Genomic DNA, 19,193 nt, shown 5'->3' with positions numbered 1-19,193 from the left:
GTGTATTTCAAAACAAATATAACAACTTAAAGGAAGTATTCTTAAGTTTTTCCAAATCTGAAGTGGAATAATCAGTCAGTAAGGGTTCTTCCAAAGGCCAGTTGGGCGTGACATGACAAAGGACCAGCAAGAGCTGAAGAGATAATCCCATGACAGCTGACAGATGGGTGACATCCTGGAGAGCTGCAGGCTGCAGCTGTATTATTCCTTTGCAATTCAGGCAAAATTGTGAACGTTTATTTAGTGTGTTAAGATCTGAATAATAATCTTATGTGATCACTCAATTTCCAATGTTTAAGAATAACTCTTAAAATAGAAAGGAAATAAAAAGCTTCACAGCGGAGCAATCAACATCAGCACTACCTCTTGCAAACCTCTTCCCGCTGTGCTGAAACCTGAGCTCCAGCCTGCTGTCAGGTTGGCCTTTCTGCCAGCAGGGATTTTGAGAAGGTGTGTGGGGGCACAAGTCAGGACTGCAGCAGGGAGAACGGGTAGGTAGCCTGCAGACTTGGGTTAAAATGCAGCTTAGACAAAGCCTGTAGCTACCTGCTCCCTCTGCTTCCCCGCTATAAAACCCTCAGGCTTGGGAAAACGTGCTGCTGCTGTGGGTCAGGAGCCAAGCAGAACAGCATCGATAAATTTGACGTTGTTCATAATGTTTTCTCAGGAAGTATTTTATCGCTGCCTTTTATTAGTAGAAAGCAAATGGGAATTAAAACGATCTCTGTTGAGATTCTACATTCATCCAACAATCTGTTGACTGGAGAAAATTCAAATATGATAAAGAAATAACGTAGATCTTTCCTGTACTTTGAACAGATGGTATTACCACAGATGAAAGCCGTAACAGAGAAGGGCAGATAAACTCTACAGTACATACAGGGCATGAGTATTTTCTCTCCAGGCCAAGTAAGGCAGTATTTTTTAACATTAGAGTAAATTTTTTTAGACTTCCTATTTATAGCACACGACAATTTGAAAGGGAAAACTTATACTACAGGTTTTAATTGAAGAACTGAAGAATATTGTTTGTTTTCTGAATATTCCTTTTCTACTTTTTATTTCCATGAAAGGAGGCTATCATCCAGTGAAAATTGGTGATCTTTTCAATGGCCGATATCATGTTATTAGAAAGCTAGGATGGGGACACTTCTCCACAGTCTGGCTATGCTGGGATATGCAGTAAGTAAACTATACATACCCATTTTTTATTCTGTTTACAGTAACTTTTATTTTGCATGCATGATAAAGCTATGTAAATTTATGCTATCTTTTTCGTAATGCAGAAAAACGTCTGCATTATCATTTTGCCTTTGGTTAAGTCCTTAGTTTATAAAACCTCTCAGAAATATGTGTAACTGTTTTCTTTGACAAATTAGCTTTGCTTATTGAATTTACATGTTGTCTTGAATGTGTGAGAGCAAGCTAATGTTTTTATTTCTGTTGTGTCATTAATGAAAAAATATAGCTCTTCTAAAGACATTAGCATGAAGGAGATAAAATATTCAATAAACGAGGTTGTTAACAATGTTGTTAAAAGCTGCTTTTCAGTGCTTTATAGTTTTCTGTCAGAATGCATGAAATTATGAAATATTCTACTTAACGTTTCCAAACGTCCAAAATGTGTCTGTTTTAGCTCAGAGCATGTGTTGAAAGTGATTTTGTTTTTTTGTTTTTTTCAAGAGGAAAAAGGTTTGTTGCAATGAAAGTCGTAAAAAGTGCCCAGCATTACACAGAGACAGCCTTGGATGAAATAAAGTTACTCAAATGTGTAAGTATCACTCATGCGATACAGTGCTCGGTACTAATCATGATAGTAATGAAGAATTAAAAAAAAATGTAGTGGGATATTGTTTTTAAACTTTTTTACGTATTTTTCTAAATAGCTAGTATGTTATGTCGTTATGATTTCTGAAGCTCCAAAATATCATTTAATTTCATATTGAAAACTAAGTAATTAAGAAAGAATTCACATTAAAATACTAAAATGTCAGTGTTTGCACTCTTGGTTTAGGTTCGTGAAAGTGACCCTAATGATCCCAACAAAGATATGGTTGTACAGCTAATTGATGACTTCAAAATTTCTGGAATGAATGGAATACGTATCCTTTTGAAAATGTTGCACCTTCATCAAAAATGGTCTAATGAGATAAGTAATCTCTTAGTTCTGGCTATTTTTAATTAGTCTTAGTTTAAAATCGTTGTGTAGAAACATCAACATATGTGTAGATACAAAGAGTAGTCCAGCATTTAGTGCACTCACCGGAGTGAAATAGATTAAATTTTTTAAATAGAGTGCAATATATATTTAAAAAAAAGAGAGAGAGAAAAGACAACCCTGTCATGATCTACTAGAACTAGAGAATGTAAGTTTTAGAAATCTACTGAAAAGATTTGTAGTAGGTGAGGCTTTGTAGTGGTTTTACTCGGGTGGACGGCCGAGCTCCACCACAACCGCTCTCTCACTCCCTGTCCTCAAAGAGGAACAGGGAGAAAATACGATGAAAGGGGCTCAAGGGTTGAGATAAGGACAGGGAGATGACACAGTAATTATTGTGACGGGCAAAACAGACTCAGCGTAGCCAGATAGTAAGATTTATTGCCTATTACTAACGAGCTAGAGAAGTGAGAAACAAAGGAAAGAAACCAAAAGCACCTTCCCCCCCCCCCATCCACCCTCTTCCACCTCCTCCCCCCCGAGTGGCGCAGGGGAATGGGGGAATGGGGGCTGTGGTCAGTCTATAGAAATTCTTCTCTGCTGCTCCTTCTCGGTCACTCTCGTCCCCTGTGCCGTGGGGTCCCTCCCACGGGATGCAGTCCTTGCTGAACTGATCCGGTGTGGGCTTCCCACAGGCAGCAGCTCTTCAAGAACTGCTCCAGATATGGGTCCGTACCACAGGGTCCATCCCTCGGGAGCTCACTGCTCCAACCTGGGTCCCCCACGGGCAGCAGCTCCTGCCAGGTCACCTGCTCCTGCGTGGTCTCCTCTCCACGGGCTGCAGGTCCGGCCCGGAATCTGCTCCGGCAGGGGTCTTCCACAGGCCGCAGTCTCCGTCGGTGCAGGTCCACCTGCTCCACCGTGGTCTCCTCCACGGGCTGCAGCGTGGAACCCTGCTCCACCGTGGTACTCCATGGGCTGCAGGGGGACATCCTGCTTCACCATGGTCCTCACCACAGGCCGCAGGGGACTTCTGCTCCGGCACCTGGAGCACCTCTCCCCCTCCTTCTTCACTGACCTTGGCGCCTGCAAGGCTGTTCCTCACTCCTCTCACTCTCCCAGCTGCTGTGTGGCGCAGCGTTTTTTTTCCCTGTCTTAAATCTGCTCTCACAGAGGCACAAACAACATCACTTACTGGCTCAGCTCTGGTCAGCAGTGGGGCCCTTACCAAACATGGGGCAGCTTCTAGATCCTTCTCACAGAAGCCACCCCTATGGCCCCCTGCTACCAAAACCTTGCCACGTAAACCCACTACAGGCTTACAGTAAGTATGTCTTGCCCTTGAATAGTAAGGAGAAAGAGTCAGTGTCATGAAGAAGCTGGTTGCTATTTTCTTGTGAGAACTGTGAGGGCATGGAGCATCTCTTTTTGGTTTACGTGATCCTTTTTTGGCCACATGATCTCTATTTTTTGGCAAAGGTTTTAAAGTCTTTTCTTCCTATGCTTTAAGAAAGGGAGATAAATAGAAAAAGTAATATATATGCCTGAATATTGTACTCAGGGAAAATCTGGCATCTATGAATACATTTGTCTTTTTAGTTGAACTGAAGGGAGTTGTCCTTGCTAATTGTATTAGATATTTTAGCAGCTTATTATATTATTATCCTTTCATTTATTGTTACAACTAGTATTTATTTGCATGCTTGTGTCTTGGAGGCCTAATAACAGACCTCATTATTCAATGTATCATACTACTAAACAGAGACAGTTCTTGATCTAGAGAGCTTAAGACTAAGTTGATTTTGGTGATGTGCCTTCAGTCTTTAACAAATTAGGTTAAGATGCTCTTCACTAGCTCTAGTCCTTTAGAAGAGGAATCTAGGAGGTGACCTCCAGTAAGTTTGAAAGCCCATTGGAAAGTATCCTTCCAGGGAAAAGTGTGCAAACAGTTTTCATCCCACCCATCTGTTTCTTGACGTCAGTTAGCCTTTGGGTTTGTAGTAAGTGACAAAAGTGAGTATAGGGACAAGTATTCGCATTTCCAGAATGGGATTTTAACAGCTTCCCCTTCCTTCCAGTTTTCTTTGTTCCATGTTTCTTCATTGGTCAGCTACCTTGGTAGAAAACTACTTAAGTGTAGGTGAAGTCAGCACAGTTTGCCTTTTTTTCGTGGGTTTTATCATATCATCACATTAACATGAATTAAAAGAAACTATACAGTGGCTAGCAGACATTTCAAAGTGACTATAAACAATTTGTGATCAAAGAAGTTGTTTAACACAATGAGGCAAAGAACCCTGGTTGGGATTTCTCGGTGCTGCTGGGCTACATAAAATAGGTTTTAATCTATGAGCTGAAATGCTTGCTGAGAAGTAATGCATAAATATCTCTATTGTCTAACTGTGTTCATTAAAAAATAATGTCACCAAAGCACTTCAGCTCTTCAGTTGACAACTGTGCTATTGAAGAATAATTAAAGTTATTTTTAGAAATCAGAGATTTTGACTTACTGATTTCATTGGAAAACACTAATATGAAATGGGGAATAAGAAAATGTACTCATACCGATGTGAGGAAGTCATTCTTACCTGTTTAAGAGAACAGTTTCCCAGTAACATTCTTATGTTACTGATGAGATTCACAGGTATGTAAACATCTGTATTAAAGGTAAAAGCTGTTTTTGAATATGAAGAGTAAATTTTGTTAGTGATAGTATTTTGAAAGCATATCCAAACTTTTTCATAAATACAGCATGTAAGTTGACAAAGCCAAGAGAGGTCATGTATTGGTGTAACATGGGCTCAGATAGCTTTGTGTTAGTGGATTAAAACTGGATAGCTGGTACTGATTTATTCTATTTCAGTTCTACCTTAGTAGATCCTTGACTTAGTCTGTCAAAGTCCTAGTCGCCAGTGAAAATATGATAGAAAATAGCTTTGAGATTTCCTGTAAAAAACTTGTGCATCCTGAATCACATCGCTTATTCGATCAGAATTTGGTTGTATTGGTTATTTGATCAAGTCCTTTTTTTCTTTTAGGATAAAAAAATCTCTGGTGTATGTCCTTTTGGAAGGGAGGGAAGGATCAAGTAACTGTTTTTAACGTTCTGCTGCTAGTGGTTGCCATTTAAAAAAAGCCATTTTAGTGCTACAATGGTGTTACTGAGTTGAACAGTTTGAGAGACAGTAATTTGAGAATTTTTCATGCTGTATTGTTTCTAGCGTTCTTTGGGTAAGTCACTAAATATCTGTTCCTTGACTGTAAATTAAAGCAACGTGCTTCATAGAGGTTTGATTATTGATTAAGGAATGCTTTTAAAAGTTAAAGTAAGACAAAGGAGAGGTAGATGGATCCTTTAGATGGCAAATATCACAAAACACTGTGGAGCTTCCAGGCAGGGGAGCTTGTCAAGAACCGTGTAGCACAGGGCTGTGAGTTTGTAGAGCCACTGCCACGGCTGTGTGTCTGAAAACGATCACCCTTCTCCTAGGAGCTGTAAGAAGTGTTTATATACATGTAGATTTTAGCAATGTGTGCTATGCTACACTAGGCTGATCATTTCTTTTAGCTACTTGTACATTTTAAAAAGGTTGCAATTATGATTTATTCTGAGGAAATAACAGAATTCCTGAACTTTGGGGCACTGTAGTATTTTCAGTAAGTGTAGATGGTTGTATTTATCTGCACTGGATACTTATTAGAGCCTTAATAAATGATTGAGGGTAGCATTTTTTTAATAAGAAACTCAGATAATCACATAATGAAACAAGTGCTTGGAGATACAAGTGAGAAAATAAAGAAGGAAACATTCCAGACATGATCATGTATTACGATAATTGTATTAAATTTATCTTCAGAGAATATACAGCATTAATTGCATGCCATAGGGCCTAAATGCTGCCAACCCAGAAGCTACTGAGATGCATCCACATATGCTCTGTGTTGGTACCAGAGCTTTATGTCATTTAATTTAGCTAGTTTTTAAACCTCATCAGATTTCTAAATATTCCTGTATTGTGTTTGTAGATAAATAGTCACATGCAGGATTCTGGTCAAGAAAGAACAGTTTTAAGTACTTAATTCTGTCAGCTGATAAATGTTGTTTGTTATCTTTCACTTTCACTACTTTGCTAAGTTTCCCCCTTTCAGATATTCTCCAGACTCCCTTCAAAGAGCATTTCATACGAGACACGTATGCAGCATGGGCTTCAGCTTTCTTTTTTTTCTGAAGGACTCTTTGGACATGCTCATCTGTCAGGCACTTGGTGCTGTGGGATGATCGTGGGGCTTGCAGGGCTGGCTTCCTGATAATTAATGCACAGCCTTCCCCACGCTTTTCTTTGTGGACATGCTGGCTTGCAGTTTACATGCTTCAGGTCACAACAGAGAATCAGATAACTGTCACATTTTGACATATCTTATCCAAACACTGAGCCTCCTGCTTGTCTTTTCCCCATCCCACTTGCCTCCCCAGTACTGAGCTTGCCTTGGGTTTGTCAGAGTCCTCCTGGTGAAATGCTGCAATCTTTTCCAGGTATACATCACTCCTCTTTCTTCTGGCTCTCCCTTTCTTTGCCTACCTCTGCCATTCCTCCTTGCGTCTTCCTTCTTTGTGTCCTCCCCTTTCTTGCCTCTCAGCTGTTCACTTCCCCACATCCCTTCCTCTTCTGGTTACTGGCAAGGCATAGCAGTCCAGTAAAAAACAAGGAATGACAGGAATGTGCACTGGAGAGTCTGCAGCAGCAGTGGTCTGAAGGACTGTGGGCGGGTGTCCTAAATTTCATTTAACACTGCAGAGTCTTGCCTTTCAGAAATGTGTGTTGCTGTCTTTCTGTAGCATTGCAGCTTCCCTGCATGGGCTAAGTAAATAAGCCCTGTAGTGCTAACATGCTCTGCTCATCCTCTCTGATGGCTGTGTGCTTTATTAGTGACTTCTTGTCATCGGATGCTTGTACGGAAAAGTGTTTCCTCTTCTGAACGGTCAGAGTTTTATAATATTCTGAGTAGCTGATTAATATGACTGGGAAATGACTATTCATGATCTCTCCTAATACAGGAGTTGAGGAACATCAAGTGAGAAGAACAGGTAGCAGCAATCAAAGTGAATTAAAATTCTTCACAAAGACCAGTCTTGAGGGATTTTATCTTTCAGGCTAACTCCATCTTGGGGATGTAGATTTTAAAACTTCACATAACCTTATTCATATGGGTTAGGTGCTTGAAAAGAATCTAAGTGATAGACCCGTAGGTAAGGTAAGTATCATTTTTACTCAAGCTAAGACATTAAGCTCATCACCAAGACATTGGTTAACAAAACATTGATAAGTTATGTAAGATTTCTCCCCTAACAGTGTGGTTCCCTATGAATGGTCTCTGAGAAAGAGAGGATCTAATTTCCATCCATTGAGATCTTCCTGCAGAATCCATCAGTTATTTCATTTTCTGTCATTTGTATCGCGTTATTCTGTGCAAGGTTATAGTGTCATGTAGTTCAGATTTCAACATTCCTTACAGTTTCTGGCGATGGTAAGGTTATTCCCAATTGGTGTCTGGGGGTTAAGTCAGTATTGTCAAATTGTATAATTCTTGCTGGAATGTTATGGATGCTAAAACTTGCAATTAACTTGAATGTTAGAATATTTTTGTAATAAAAAAATAACTTACCCAGGTGTATTAGGTGTAGAAGCTCTAAGTTAGAGGTCCCTGAACCACAAATCACTGCAAATTTCTACATCTTGCTCTGTTCCAATACTCTTCCCTGATTATCTGCTATTGGCAGATAAGATCATGGGTCAAATGAAACTTCCTGGCATTCTGTTTTTTTGCATATTGCTGCTTCTGAATTACAAGTTGTCTTTGTTCCTAAGTTCTTTGATGATAGTCGTTATCCTCTGCAGTTAAAACTGTAGGTGGCAAGAGATCCATTCTCCTACTACTTTGTCATCTTTATCAAGTGTTTTTCAATTGAGCCTAATCAGAAAGATATTTAGGGTGGTTCATTTTTAAAACACTGTTGCTGCAGTCTACTGTTGTTAAAACCTTCTATTCATATCACTTAAAATTTATTAAAAACTAGAGATAATAGGACAAATTAGTACTTTGAATTGTTTGAAAGAAAACAAAAATGAATTAGTTTTTTTATATATAGCTATTTCAATGTTCACCCTAATGCTGTTGTTACATTTAGAAATAACAGACAAGAATTGCATCGTTAACAAGTTTTAATTTGGGCACTCTTCTTGTACCTGTTCATATAGAATTGAAATGTAGTACCAAAGCATATACCATTTTTTGCTCAGTTAAGGGGGAACTTTTTTCTTACAGAATGATGATTGCTTTAGTCAATATGCAAACAAATGTTTGTGGTTCATCTTTTTAACGAGTTTACTTGGGAATTATCCTTAATCAAATCCCAGATGTCTGTATGGTCTTCGAAGTACTTGGACATCATCTCCTAAAATGGATAATCAAGTCCAATTACCAAGGCCTTCCCATCCGTTGTGTAAAAAGTATAATTCGACAGGTAAGATTTGCTAATGTTATTTTCTACATGTCTTTCTTCCACCATTGTTAACAATTTGAAGGCTAGAATGGTGGTATTTCAAACAAATTCTTACCGAAGGTATCCGAGATTATCTATTTTTATTGCTAAGGTTTGTAAGAGCCTTTTCCTTGGTAGCCTGCATTTCTCCTTACTGTATTATTTTTATCAAGATACCCCACTGATAAGGGAGTTTCCTGAGATGTTACAGAAAACAAAAAGCTGAAACAATGAGTCTTTTTCATAGATGTAAGAGTATTCATATTCAATTGCAGTTTTGGTTAACAAAATCATCAGTGTGTCATGCTTCTTAATAATCTGTTCTGGAAAATAAAACATCAGAACACTGGGAAATAATATATTGTTATAAAACTGAACAAAAGATTTATCTCTGAAAAATCAGTTCTAAAAGAAACTGTTTTTTGGAAATTATCTACATATATTTAAATTCTTGTAGAGTCAAAGGCCTACCCAGATGAAACAGTTCAGAACATTTCACTGGGAGATACTCTTTCAAAATATGTTCTCTTGCTGTAGCTGTAAAAACCAAATTGCTGAGAGGTGATCGTACGGAGAAATGGTATCTCAACAAGGCAAAATCATACATCTCTGTGATTTTATATATACTGTTAATCCATGTGTAGTTAATACCGACCAATGATCAAAGAAATATTTTCAGTTTGTCACTTAAGTAATTTGTATTGCCTTTCATCAGCATTACCTCTATTTTGTTAATAAGCTGCCTATTGAAGTAGTTATTTTCCTTGCAATTTTTATGATATGTCATCTGGTGAATATCAGCCTCTCAGCTCTTTAATCAGAATTAGCCAAATACCCTGCCTGACAAAGCTGCTAGGATGGAGCTGAAATTGTCGTTCCCTTAATTTCTGTACGACCAGGAGGCTCAGATGCTAGAAATAAGGAGCTGTACTAACGCAGTGCTGAACCGAGCTGTGTGCTAAGGAACAGGACTGTGTATTTGTGTTAATACGTGCGTATAAATATTCACTGCTTCTGGTAACCTTTGTAATTATTTTGTTTGGAATGTTTTCAGTTTGGTTGCCCTGTTGTCCTGGAGTTTGGCCAAAACATGGGAATTTGCAGTGTACTTTCTTTATACACTGGCTTGAGCAGCCAAGCCAGATTAGAAGCTGCCCCCTGCAGCTCTTACCTCTGTTGCAATGCCTGTTTGCAGAAACAGGAATGGATCCAAGCTGATTGCTTTTTGAAAGGAAGATGGGAACCTAGCAGAGAAGGACTTTCAGGTGGGGTCTTCAGGGATGGTGACCAAAACCCAGTGAGAAGGGACATCAGCCAGGAGCTGCCTTAAGGAGCTGCCTATAGGGGAGGCTCTCAGTTTTTCCTCAGATAGTCAGACTGGGGACCTGTCTTGAGTGGCATTTTACAATGTATAAGGCACAGGAAAAAATGAACTGGAATTAGAAATCCATGCACAGCTGCAGAGCCATAACCTCACTGGGAGCAGTGCAGCAACAGGCAGGTAAAGATGTTTCCCAAAGGACAGGCAGGGATGAGCAGTTGAGCTCATATGCGTACACATCAGTACGGGTGTAGGCAGCAGAACTGAGGCTCTGTTTTTAGCCCCTCAGGATTCTGTACAGTTTGGGGCCCCGAGTGCAAGACGTTGGCTTACTGAAGTGAGTCCAGTAGAAGGCGACCAAGAGGATTAGGGAGCTGCAGCATGTGTATGGGAGGACTTGGGAGAAACTGGCTTGTTTGGTTTTAAGAAGAGAAGGCTAAGAAAACTGAGAACTTTCTGCAGTCTTCAGCAAAGATGGAGAAAATGGAGCCAGACTCCTCTGGGCAGTACCCAGAGATAAGAAGAGGCAAGGCAGGCGAGTTGCAAAAAGAGAAATTCTTATTACATATGAAGAAGAAATGATTTGCAGTGACGGTGCTCAGGCACTGGAATAGGTCATGGTATGCAGCCGGCATCGTGAGAAATAGTCAGAAGTGAACTGGATCGGATCTGGTTTTTAAATTAGATTCAGCTTTGAAGCAGGTATGTCTTAGATGGAGAGGGTTTCAACAACGCGATCTCCTTCCAACTGAAATCACAAAACTCGTGCCATGCATGTTTTAAAAACTTGTTTATGAAACTTGAATATGAGAATTCAAGTATTGCACTGGTGTTCAGGAATAAGCCATTTCATTTCAAAAAGTATTATAGTTCCATGCTATAACAAAAAAGAAATTCCTTATGCTATGAATTGGAAAATATTTTTGTTCTTTTTTGAGTTCTTTTGAGTACTCAATTGGGACAAAATTAAGGTTTATCTTAAAATGCAGCTGAGAGCTGAGTTTCTTAATAAGAATTTTCATTTCAATTTTAAGCAGGTTTTTTTTTTTTTTTTTTTTTTCCCCCTGGGGCAGTGTTATATGAAATGCCATGCAAGAGATGACCCTATAGAATTGAAAAAGGGCTGGCTGCCACACTTCCTTTTTTGCAGTGAAGATGGCTGGCAGTGCAGATTTAATTCTGGAATCCTTATTTTGGATTGTAAAATATATATCATCAGTCTATAAAAGGATTATGTTCTGAAACAGAAGCTAAAGCCAGCATCATGTAATGATCACTGAAAATTTTCTCTTTTGCTTTGCAATATAGTAAATAATCTGTTTGTGTTAATGTGATGTTGCTCCCTGAATGAAAAAGAAAGAGAAGAAAAGGGAATCTTAAATAGGCACTGCAGATGATGACAAAGAGTTTCTTGATGTGAAACTAACCATGCGACATTTACCAGGGAAAATACACGGTTTTGTAATTCATGTTTGTAATTGTAATAACAGGAACTGTCCTGTGTTTTCAGTCACGCTTGCAGTCTACATTTCTTTACTGGTTTATTGGTATAATACACTTCCAGTTTTTATGATAAAGCAGTCTCATCCCATCCACTTTTTAAGATAGCTAAGAGCATTCTTTCTAATTATAAAATTCCAGCAGTATGGTCGTTATGGTAAGTCAAGGAATTGATTGTGATATTAAAAAATAATGCTGTCTGTTATATGAAAAAGGAATCTCCAGCCAAAATGGAAGAAAATTCCTATCATATGGAAGGGGGAAAGGCTATCTTTATAAAGTGGGTAACAGCAAATCCATTTTCACATAGATTGTTCGTGCACATCGTGGTGGAACGTACTTTTTCTTCTGAATGTTTATGGCTTTTCATGTACTGCAGAATCTTCTTTTTCTCCTCAGATATTTGATGGTAATTTCTAAGATGCTCTGTACCATAGCGGTGGAGGGAAAAGTCTATTGTAATCAAACTTTATGTTGCTATTGCTGCTAATGTCTTTTCTAAAGATTGCAGTCACTTAGCCACTAACTACCTTCTTAGAATAAGCCAGTCTTTCTTTAACATTTCTCACTTTGAGATGTACTGCATATTCTTTTGATTGCTTTGGCAAATGCTCAGGCATAGTTTGGATTTGCAGGGAAAAAATCAGGTTGTTAAGAAAGCAGCAGTTTCTAGGTATACCTTTGGCAGCGATGCTGAGTCTTGCTCATGTGAACATGCAATTTTTACATATATAAAGAGCACGATGGAACGCTTTTCAGAAAGGTTGCTGTTCCAAGCTAGCTCCAGAACAGGAGAAAACAGAGCCAAACACTTTGAGGTGTTTCTGGGTGTAAACATGATACACATGCCACTGTTTTTCTCCTACCTGAGCTACCTGGTGTGCTGTCTGGACATACCCACCTGGAACTAGCTCGGGACTTGGTGGTAGCCTTTGTATTCTGTTACTGCTATTTTGAACCAACACACTTTATTTTTAAAGTTCACCCTAGCCAGTTTGGTCTTCAGGGATCCTGAGAGCAGGGAGGTCAGCATGTGCTGATTTATTTATACAATATCTGGAATGGCAGGCTGTTCCTGTAGCTGAGGCTGGAGGTCTATTTCCTGCTGTAGAACATTCTTTAAAAATTCAAAGAATTCTTTTAAGTGGGGTCAGTTAGGTTTCTGGGTTTTTCTTTCTTGCCCTTTTTTAAAATTTGTTTACAATATTTATGGAGACTATTTTAGCAGTAGTTTGGTTAACCCTCTTATCTTACCCTGTACTGATTAGTTGCAGTAATTGACTTGTGAAAGTAATGGTGAAAGTCGATTACTTTTTTCAAGGCTTTTATATTATACCTAGGTCTCATCTCAAATACTTTTAAAACCATGTGAGCTGTTGTATTTCTGTGCTGGTTGGAATCAGAGACAGCTTCATTGTGTAAAAATTCTTTTTATTTTAGTCCCAGAAGACATTTTTAAGATTTTGGATATGCAGGTTTGATGTGATCGAGCAGAATTTGCCTCCAGAGAATATGAAAGACTATTGGAAAAATTCGTGTAACAAATACAGGTAGACAAGTCCTTATGTGACATCTTGATCACATTAGAAGCCAAATTACTATTGCAATTCTAAGGAAAATTATAGTTAGCATTTCATCCAAACATTTCCCTTCTTGCTTTTTGCAATAATCAGTTGTTATTTATTAAGTCCTGGTTATTCACAAAGCAGATTTCAGTTGTAGTACGTAGCACTTGTGGTGTTTTTTTTAATAACATTTTAAACAAGCTAGTGAAAATCAGCCTTTCTGACTGAGCAGCCTGAATCTGTTTTCCAAGAAAGACCTATCTAGGTTTTTTCCACGTGTGCTGATCAACAGAAAAGCACCTGGGAAATAGAAGTCTGAGAGCAGCTTGTTGTCATCAAGACCATTCAGCCAACCAATATCTAACTTACGGACATCTCTGGAACTGGGCTTATGAGCTAAATAAATTATCCTGGCAGGCCACACATGGACTGCTGGCAATAGTTTGAACATCTCTGTACTAACAGTAAATACTTTTAGCTTGCTCTGGCTGATAAAAATAAGTTTCAAAAAATTCCTTTTGCAATTAGGTACTTCAAGGTTTAGATTATCTCCACAGCAAGTGCAAGATCATTCATACGGATATTAAGCCAGAAAACATTCTGATGTGCGTGGATGATGCCTATGTTCGTAGAATGGCTGCAGAAGCTACCGAGTGGCAGAAAGCTGGTGCTCCTCCTCCTTCTGGCTCAGCAGGTATGATAGTATGTTTAAATGCAATTCAGTAAATTCGTCTCTATAAATTAATGCTAACAGCGTTTCATTTAATGAATATTAATGTTGTAAAGAATTGCATCTGAAAATGTACATCTAGTTGATTCTTACTGATGCTCTGCAAAGCTAAAAAGGAGTACTTTCTTCTCAGTTTTGCACGTTCAATTTTTTGGAGTCCCTGATTTATTGGAACAAAGACTCATTCTGCAAGCTTTAATGAGATTTATCTGCAGTGAAACCTTGCATCTTTAATATTGACAATAATTAATGATCTTATCTAACTTAAGTGTCTAATTCTGTTAGAATTTCATCAGCGTACTTTTGAAATTACCTGCCTTCTTTTTGGTTATAACTTGTGCTCATAATGCAGTAACAGGCATTATGGTCCATAGTTTTTCATTCCTGAAAATGGAATTTATTGCACCTGACTGAATCTGTGATAATCTCTTATTCCTAGCTCTGTATGTGAAATACTTTGTTAAACTTGCCAGGAACATTGATGGGAACAGTATGTTACGTTTAGCTAGGAGAAACTAAAATAAAGGACTTCACAACCATCAGTAAAGACAAACAAGAAGGAAACGTGGCTTTTCTAGTGATCTTTAGTAGTGTGGTTGCCATTTATTTGGTAATCCAGCACATCAGCTGCAGGCAGTGGAGAAATAATAACATTTAAAGATCTTTGTAATGTTGTTGGAAAATACATTATAGATTAATATCATTGAGATATAGTAAAAATACCTTCTATATCGGGAACAATTGTGGTCAAACCTATATTTTTTTCCTCTGTAGCCCGTTATTTACAGACTTTTAAGATTTCCTAAAGCACTTTTCTTTTCAACATAATTTTTTAAACTCCATCTTTGACTGAATGTGATTTTTTTTTTGTCAAGCTAAAAATGATTGTGCTGTTTCACAGTATTATATATGCTAGATATGTTGACATGCAACGATATATCATTAATATATTGTATTGAATTTCACATACTGTGTGATCATATAGCTAAAGGCTGTATGTTACTTGTGTGGGAAGTAACTTGATTTTGTTCATGTAGCCTTGATACTGCTTCCTGGCATTAAAATAAATGTTATGTTAAGGAATACATTAATGGAATTTTCATCACAGCTTGTTCTTAGCAAATTGCAATTAAATGTATGACTTTCCACACAGGAGCTGTGTCCACACAGAAGATGTGTTTTCTTTACAGCATGTCAAGTATAGTTTCTGCATAATTGCACTTTTCATAGAAGTGATGATACTCAAGTGTAAGAATTTTTTTGAAAACATTGCTCTTTCAGGGATGTACAAGTGTTGTTTTTCTGCCCTGAACTTAGCAGCAGGAGCAGAATCTATTAGAGAACTCTGAACTGTCTCCATTTTTCCCTTTGCATTTGTTAATTGCCATATGCCTGTGAGTCTGAAGAAGTTTGAGAGTGGTTCTCCTCCCCCGTTCAGTTCCACTTTCTCAGTTTTACTTTGCTCCTGTTTCCCCTATTAGGTTATTTTAGTTTTAAATTATTTTTTGTGTGTGTGTGTGGCTTGTATTCTTCGTCTGTGCATTTTTGCAGTTGCTATTGTAATCACATCAGACCTAGTCATGGATGGTATCCACCTGAGGCATGCTTAGGACAAGGTACACACTAGCGATGCTTTTTCTGTGGTGTAGAGCTTTTTGCCGCAGGCACTTATTCATACCTACAGTCCTATCAAAGCACTCTGCTTCAAAAGGAAGGAAATGTGAATATTTGACTTTCCTCTTCAGTGTGACACAGTAGTCATCTGTGTTGATTCTCCCTGGACTATTTAAAAGCTATCTATCTACACCTGATCAGTTGGCTGTCTGCAAGTGTTTCAGCAGTGACTACTCCACAGTCAACTAATGTTTTCTGTCCACTCTACTTTTTCAGACTTCCCTTTTGGACTTTGGTTAACTTTCATTAACCAGCCACAACAGAGTGAACAGAAATTAATGCTAGCTCCTTCCAATTACAGATACTCTAATAGAGACATCAAATGATTTCAGGCAGGAGGCACTTGTAAAGAGCATAGGAAAAAAAAAAAGGCTAAAAATAAGATTTTTAATCAGTGCTCTATAATTTAGTTCTGAATGTTTTCACATAATTTCTACAACTTTCTGCTTTTATAGAGTTCTTGTAAAAATGTATATTGAAAGTTGATTTTTTTTTTTCTTTCTAGTGAGTACAGCTCCACAACAAAAGCCTGTAAGTATTGATATATAATTTGAATTAACTATCTTATTTTCTGTGTTTCTGGCAGTATTAGTAACTAAGAGACTGTTGGTAGTGTCTACCCTTTTTAAAAGCTTCCTTTGAATAAAGCTTTTATGTTTCAGAAAATATTTTTCTTTCAATGTCTTTGGCCTTACCAGTTTTCAGCACATTGCTCTGATGGAAATTCTCATAGACTTACAATTCTGTAGCTGTGTCAAAGGAAGTTAAGCATTGCCATTTTCATCTCTCATGGAATAATCCATTCAGTTCAAATCCTGACAGCAATGCATGCATGCACTGTAAAGTATCAGGCACTGCAGATAGCTTAAGGACTTCAAGGCCTTAATCAGCCAGGTCTTAAGAGTTTTTTCGTGAAGTTTCACAGATCTTTTTGCTATATGCTTATAGCAAGGAGCCACTGATAATACGGCTGCTTAGTGGTACCTGAGGTCAAACCTGCTTTCTACATCTGTGTGTACAAAACCTGTATATAATTTAAATAAGCATACAACGTGTATGAAAGTTAGTAGGATTATCAAATTAACTGTCTGATTTTGACTGTCATGTAGTTTGTTTTAAGCTAACGGAAATAAGAGATAAACCTTTAAGAAAAGGGTATTTCTCTTTGTTCCCTGTACTTTATTTTTGACTTGTATGAGGATTTCTTAGTGGTATCTGAATGATGAATGAAAATTGGATAGAGCTAATTTATCAAGGAGTAAAATTAGAAGTCAGATTTCAATTAAAATATAATAAATTGTATCAGTCTTAGCTCAGATCTCTTGATTTTTTTTTTCTTTGTTGTTATACCTGGGGTTGTTAGTCCTTACGTTATATAAAATGTGGAACTTTTCATGATGGCCATCTGTTGTTTGTGATTCATATGTTTTGGACCAGAAAGGAATAATAAAGCTGCTTTTTACAGGGAAAAAGCTGAACAGCACAGTATTTATTTAAAATTCTTTACCATTTTCAATCTCTTTGGGTTTCTTGTATAATTTTTCTCTGCATACTTTTGCTGTACAGAGGGAGAGATCATATATATAGTCTATAGCAGATAAGCATACAAAATATGTAAGATATAGCAGATGTGATAGCAGAATATCTTCCACGTACAATCGTATCATCTGTTGATCTAGATTAAAGTTTAAAATTATTGTGCTAGTTGAGATTATAGGAATTTTACAGTGTCATCTTAAATGTTTTTTGCTCTTGTGTCTAGTAAACAACAGTGTAAAAATATATTTATAACTATGTAAGGTTTTGATAGCTTTTTTTACTTTATATAACCATAGTTGTATGAAAGTTTTTCCGTATATAAAATGGTAAAATATATATATATATTATTACTATATTAATTGTCATTTCAAATAAGAAGTAGCCATACTGCATGTTTTTGGTCTAAGATGCCCTGAGGGGAATTGGTCAATTTTGGTTTTCTTTGTTTTTAGTTTATTTTCTTTTGTTTTTGTTAATATTTCAGGTTGGAAAAATATCCAAAAACAAAAAGAAAAAACTGAAGAAAAAACAGAAGAGGCAAGCAGAGCTGTTAGAAAAACGCCTGCAGGAAATAGAAGAACTAGAGCGAGAAGCTGAAAGGAAAAAAATAGAAGAAAATGTAACCTCAGCTGTACCATCAAATGAGCAAGAAGATGAGTACCACCCAGAGGTGAAACTAAAAACAGCTGATCTAGAAGAGGTAGTAGATGAAGAACCTGGAAATGATGATGGTTAGTGTCATCTGCTTTTATTGACCTAGAATTTACTGTTTCAGAGGGGAAAGTAATTGCAGTATTGCATCTAACGTATTGAACAAAGTTGCCAAACAAAAATTCTTGTTTATTGTCTGTGGTTTGAAGCATAATTAAGATTTAACTCCTTTCTAGCTCCTGTGTTTTTTTGTCAACTCTTTACAGTTCTGACAGAGATGTAATACTGTCTTTTTTTTGGGTCTGTTTATACTGTGAATTTTTCTGCCTCTGTGATGAATCCGTTTGACGTTGACAGAGTTGTAAATTTGTAGTGCTTGCTTTTAAAACCACTTACCTTCCATTCATAGCATTCTTCTCTTCTGAATTGTTCCCTCAGTTATACTATCCTGAACCACTTCACATTGTTCTTTTTTGTTTGTTTTCCAACAGCCCTATTAGATCCTTCTCTTGCCTTTAATTTAGATTTTAAAGTCTTTGCGTGTTCCAGTGATATTCAGAGTTGCCTTGTGTGCTATGTTGGAAGTCAAGTATTTCCTGAAGAGTTAAAAATTAGGAATGCCTAATTTCAAAATGATGTGCTGATATGTGATCTAATATGTTGCTCATTAATTTTTTTCAGGTGAGGCAGAAGATCAGGATGAAAAAGAAGATACAGAGAAAGAAAACACTGAAAAAGATGACGATGTTGAGCAGGAACTTGCCAACAATGACCCTACAGACCCTAAGTGGATAGAATCCCCCAAAACAAATGGCCATATTGTCAATGGCCCCTTCCTATTGGAACAACAGATTGAAGATGAAGATGAGGAAGAGGAAGAATGTCCAAATCCAGAGGAGTATAATCTTGATGAGCCAAATGCAAAAAGTGATTACTCTTATAGCAGCTCCTATGAACAGTTTAATGGTGAATTGCCAAATGGACGTCATAAAATTCCTGAGTCACAGTTCTCTGAATTTTCAGCTTCAGTGTTCTCTGGGGCTCTAGAGTCTGTAGCTTGTGGTTCTGCTGTTTCTGAAGGATCTACTGTAACTGAAAGAGAGGAGAGCAGCCCATCTCACGACAGGAGCAGAACAGTTTCAGCTTCAAGCACTGGAGATCTTCCTAAAAGTAAGTATTCCTCTTGGTGGCATATTCTGGGCCTGAAGTCTTCGGGACTGGTGTGGTGTCTGATTGCAGAATGAGTAATGGAGCTGAAACTTAAGTAAATATTTTATCTCTGTTCAGTGAAGTTTGCATTTAAAATTTTATGTCTTTTTTAAGTTAAAATTCATCACATGCCTTATGGGTAGAGCATAACATACTTCTTTCAGTAGTGTGAAAGCACCTCTCAGTAACAAGGGGAGGGCTCTGTAACACAATTTCCCTTGCTTTAATTGAACAGTAGATCTGGAACTTCTCTGTGATGTTGTCTTTTCTTTACCTACAGCTGAAGTGTTTTAAATGTTTTTAGT

The 19,193-nt window shown here is 37.6% G+C and overlaps 1 protein-coding gene and 1 long non-coding RNA gene across 6 annotated transcripts in view; one reads left to right on the top strand and one right to left on the bottom strand.

Moving 5' to 3' along the window:
- The window catches only part of SRPK2 (SRSF protein kinase 2), a 145,376-nt gene that overhangs the window by 104,536 nt on the left and 21,647 nt on the right, over positions 1 to 19,193 (top strand). For all 5 annotated transcript variants that reach the window (XM_035315669.1, XM_035315980.1, XM_035315825.1 and 2 more), the window contains 8 exons: positions 1,074 to 1,182; positions 1,684 to 1,771; positions 2,015 to 2,102; positions 8,575 to 8,681; positions 13,614 to 13,779; positions 15,995 to 16,020; positions 17,513 to 17,759; positions 18,361 to 18,849. In XM_035315669.1, the coding sequence (XP_035171560.1) occupies positions 1,074 to 1,182; positions 1,684 to 1,771; positions 2,015 to 2,102; positions 8,575 to 8,681; positions 13,614 to 13,779; positions 15,995 to 16,020; positions 17,513 to 17,759; positions 18,361 to 18,849 (1,320 nt within the window). The remainder of the gene's footprint in view (positions 1 to 1,073; positions 1,183 to 1,683; positions 1,772 to 2,014; positions 2,103 to 8,574; positions 8,682 to 13,613; positions 13,780 to 15,994; positions 16,021 to 17,512; positions 17,760 to 18,360; positions 18,850 to 19,193) is intronic.
- Positions 978 to 19,071, bottom strand: LOC118161500. Its single transcript, XR_004748067.1, has 3 exons — positions 18,940 to 19,071; positions 18,169 to 18,172; positions 978 to 988 (listed from the first exon to the last, which is right to left on the bottom strand). It is a non-coding gene; the product is annotated as an uncharacterized LOC118161500 (long non-coding RNA).

The sequence above is a fragment of the Oxyura jamaicensis genome, chromosome 1 (genome assembly GCF_011077185.1).
Source record: "Oxyura jamaicensis isolate SHBP4307 breed ruddy duck chromosome 1, BPBGC_Ojam_1.0, whole genome shotgun sequence".
NCBI classification, from domain to species: Eukaryota; Metazoa; Chordata; class Aves; order Anseriformes; family Anatidae; genus Oxyura; species Oxyura jamaicensis.
This window is presented reverse-complemented; position numbering and strand designations above follow the sequence as displayed.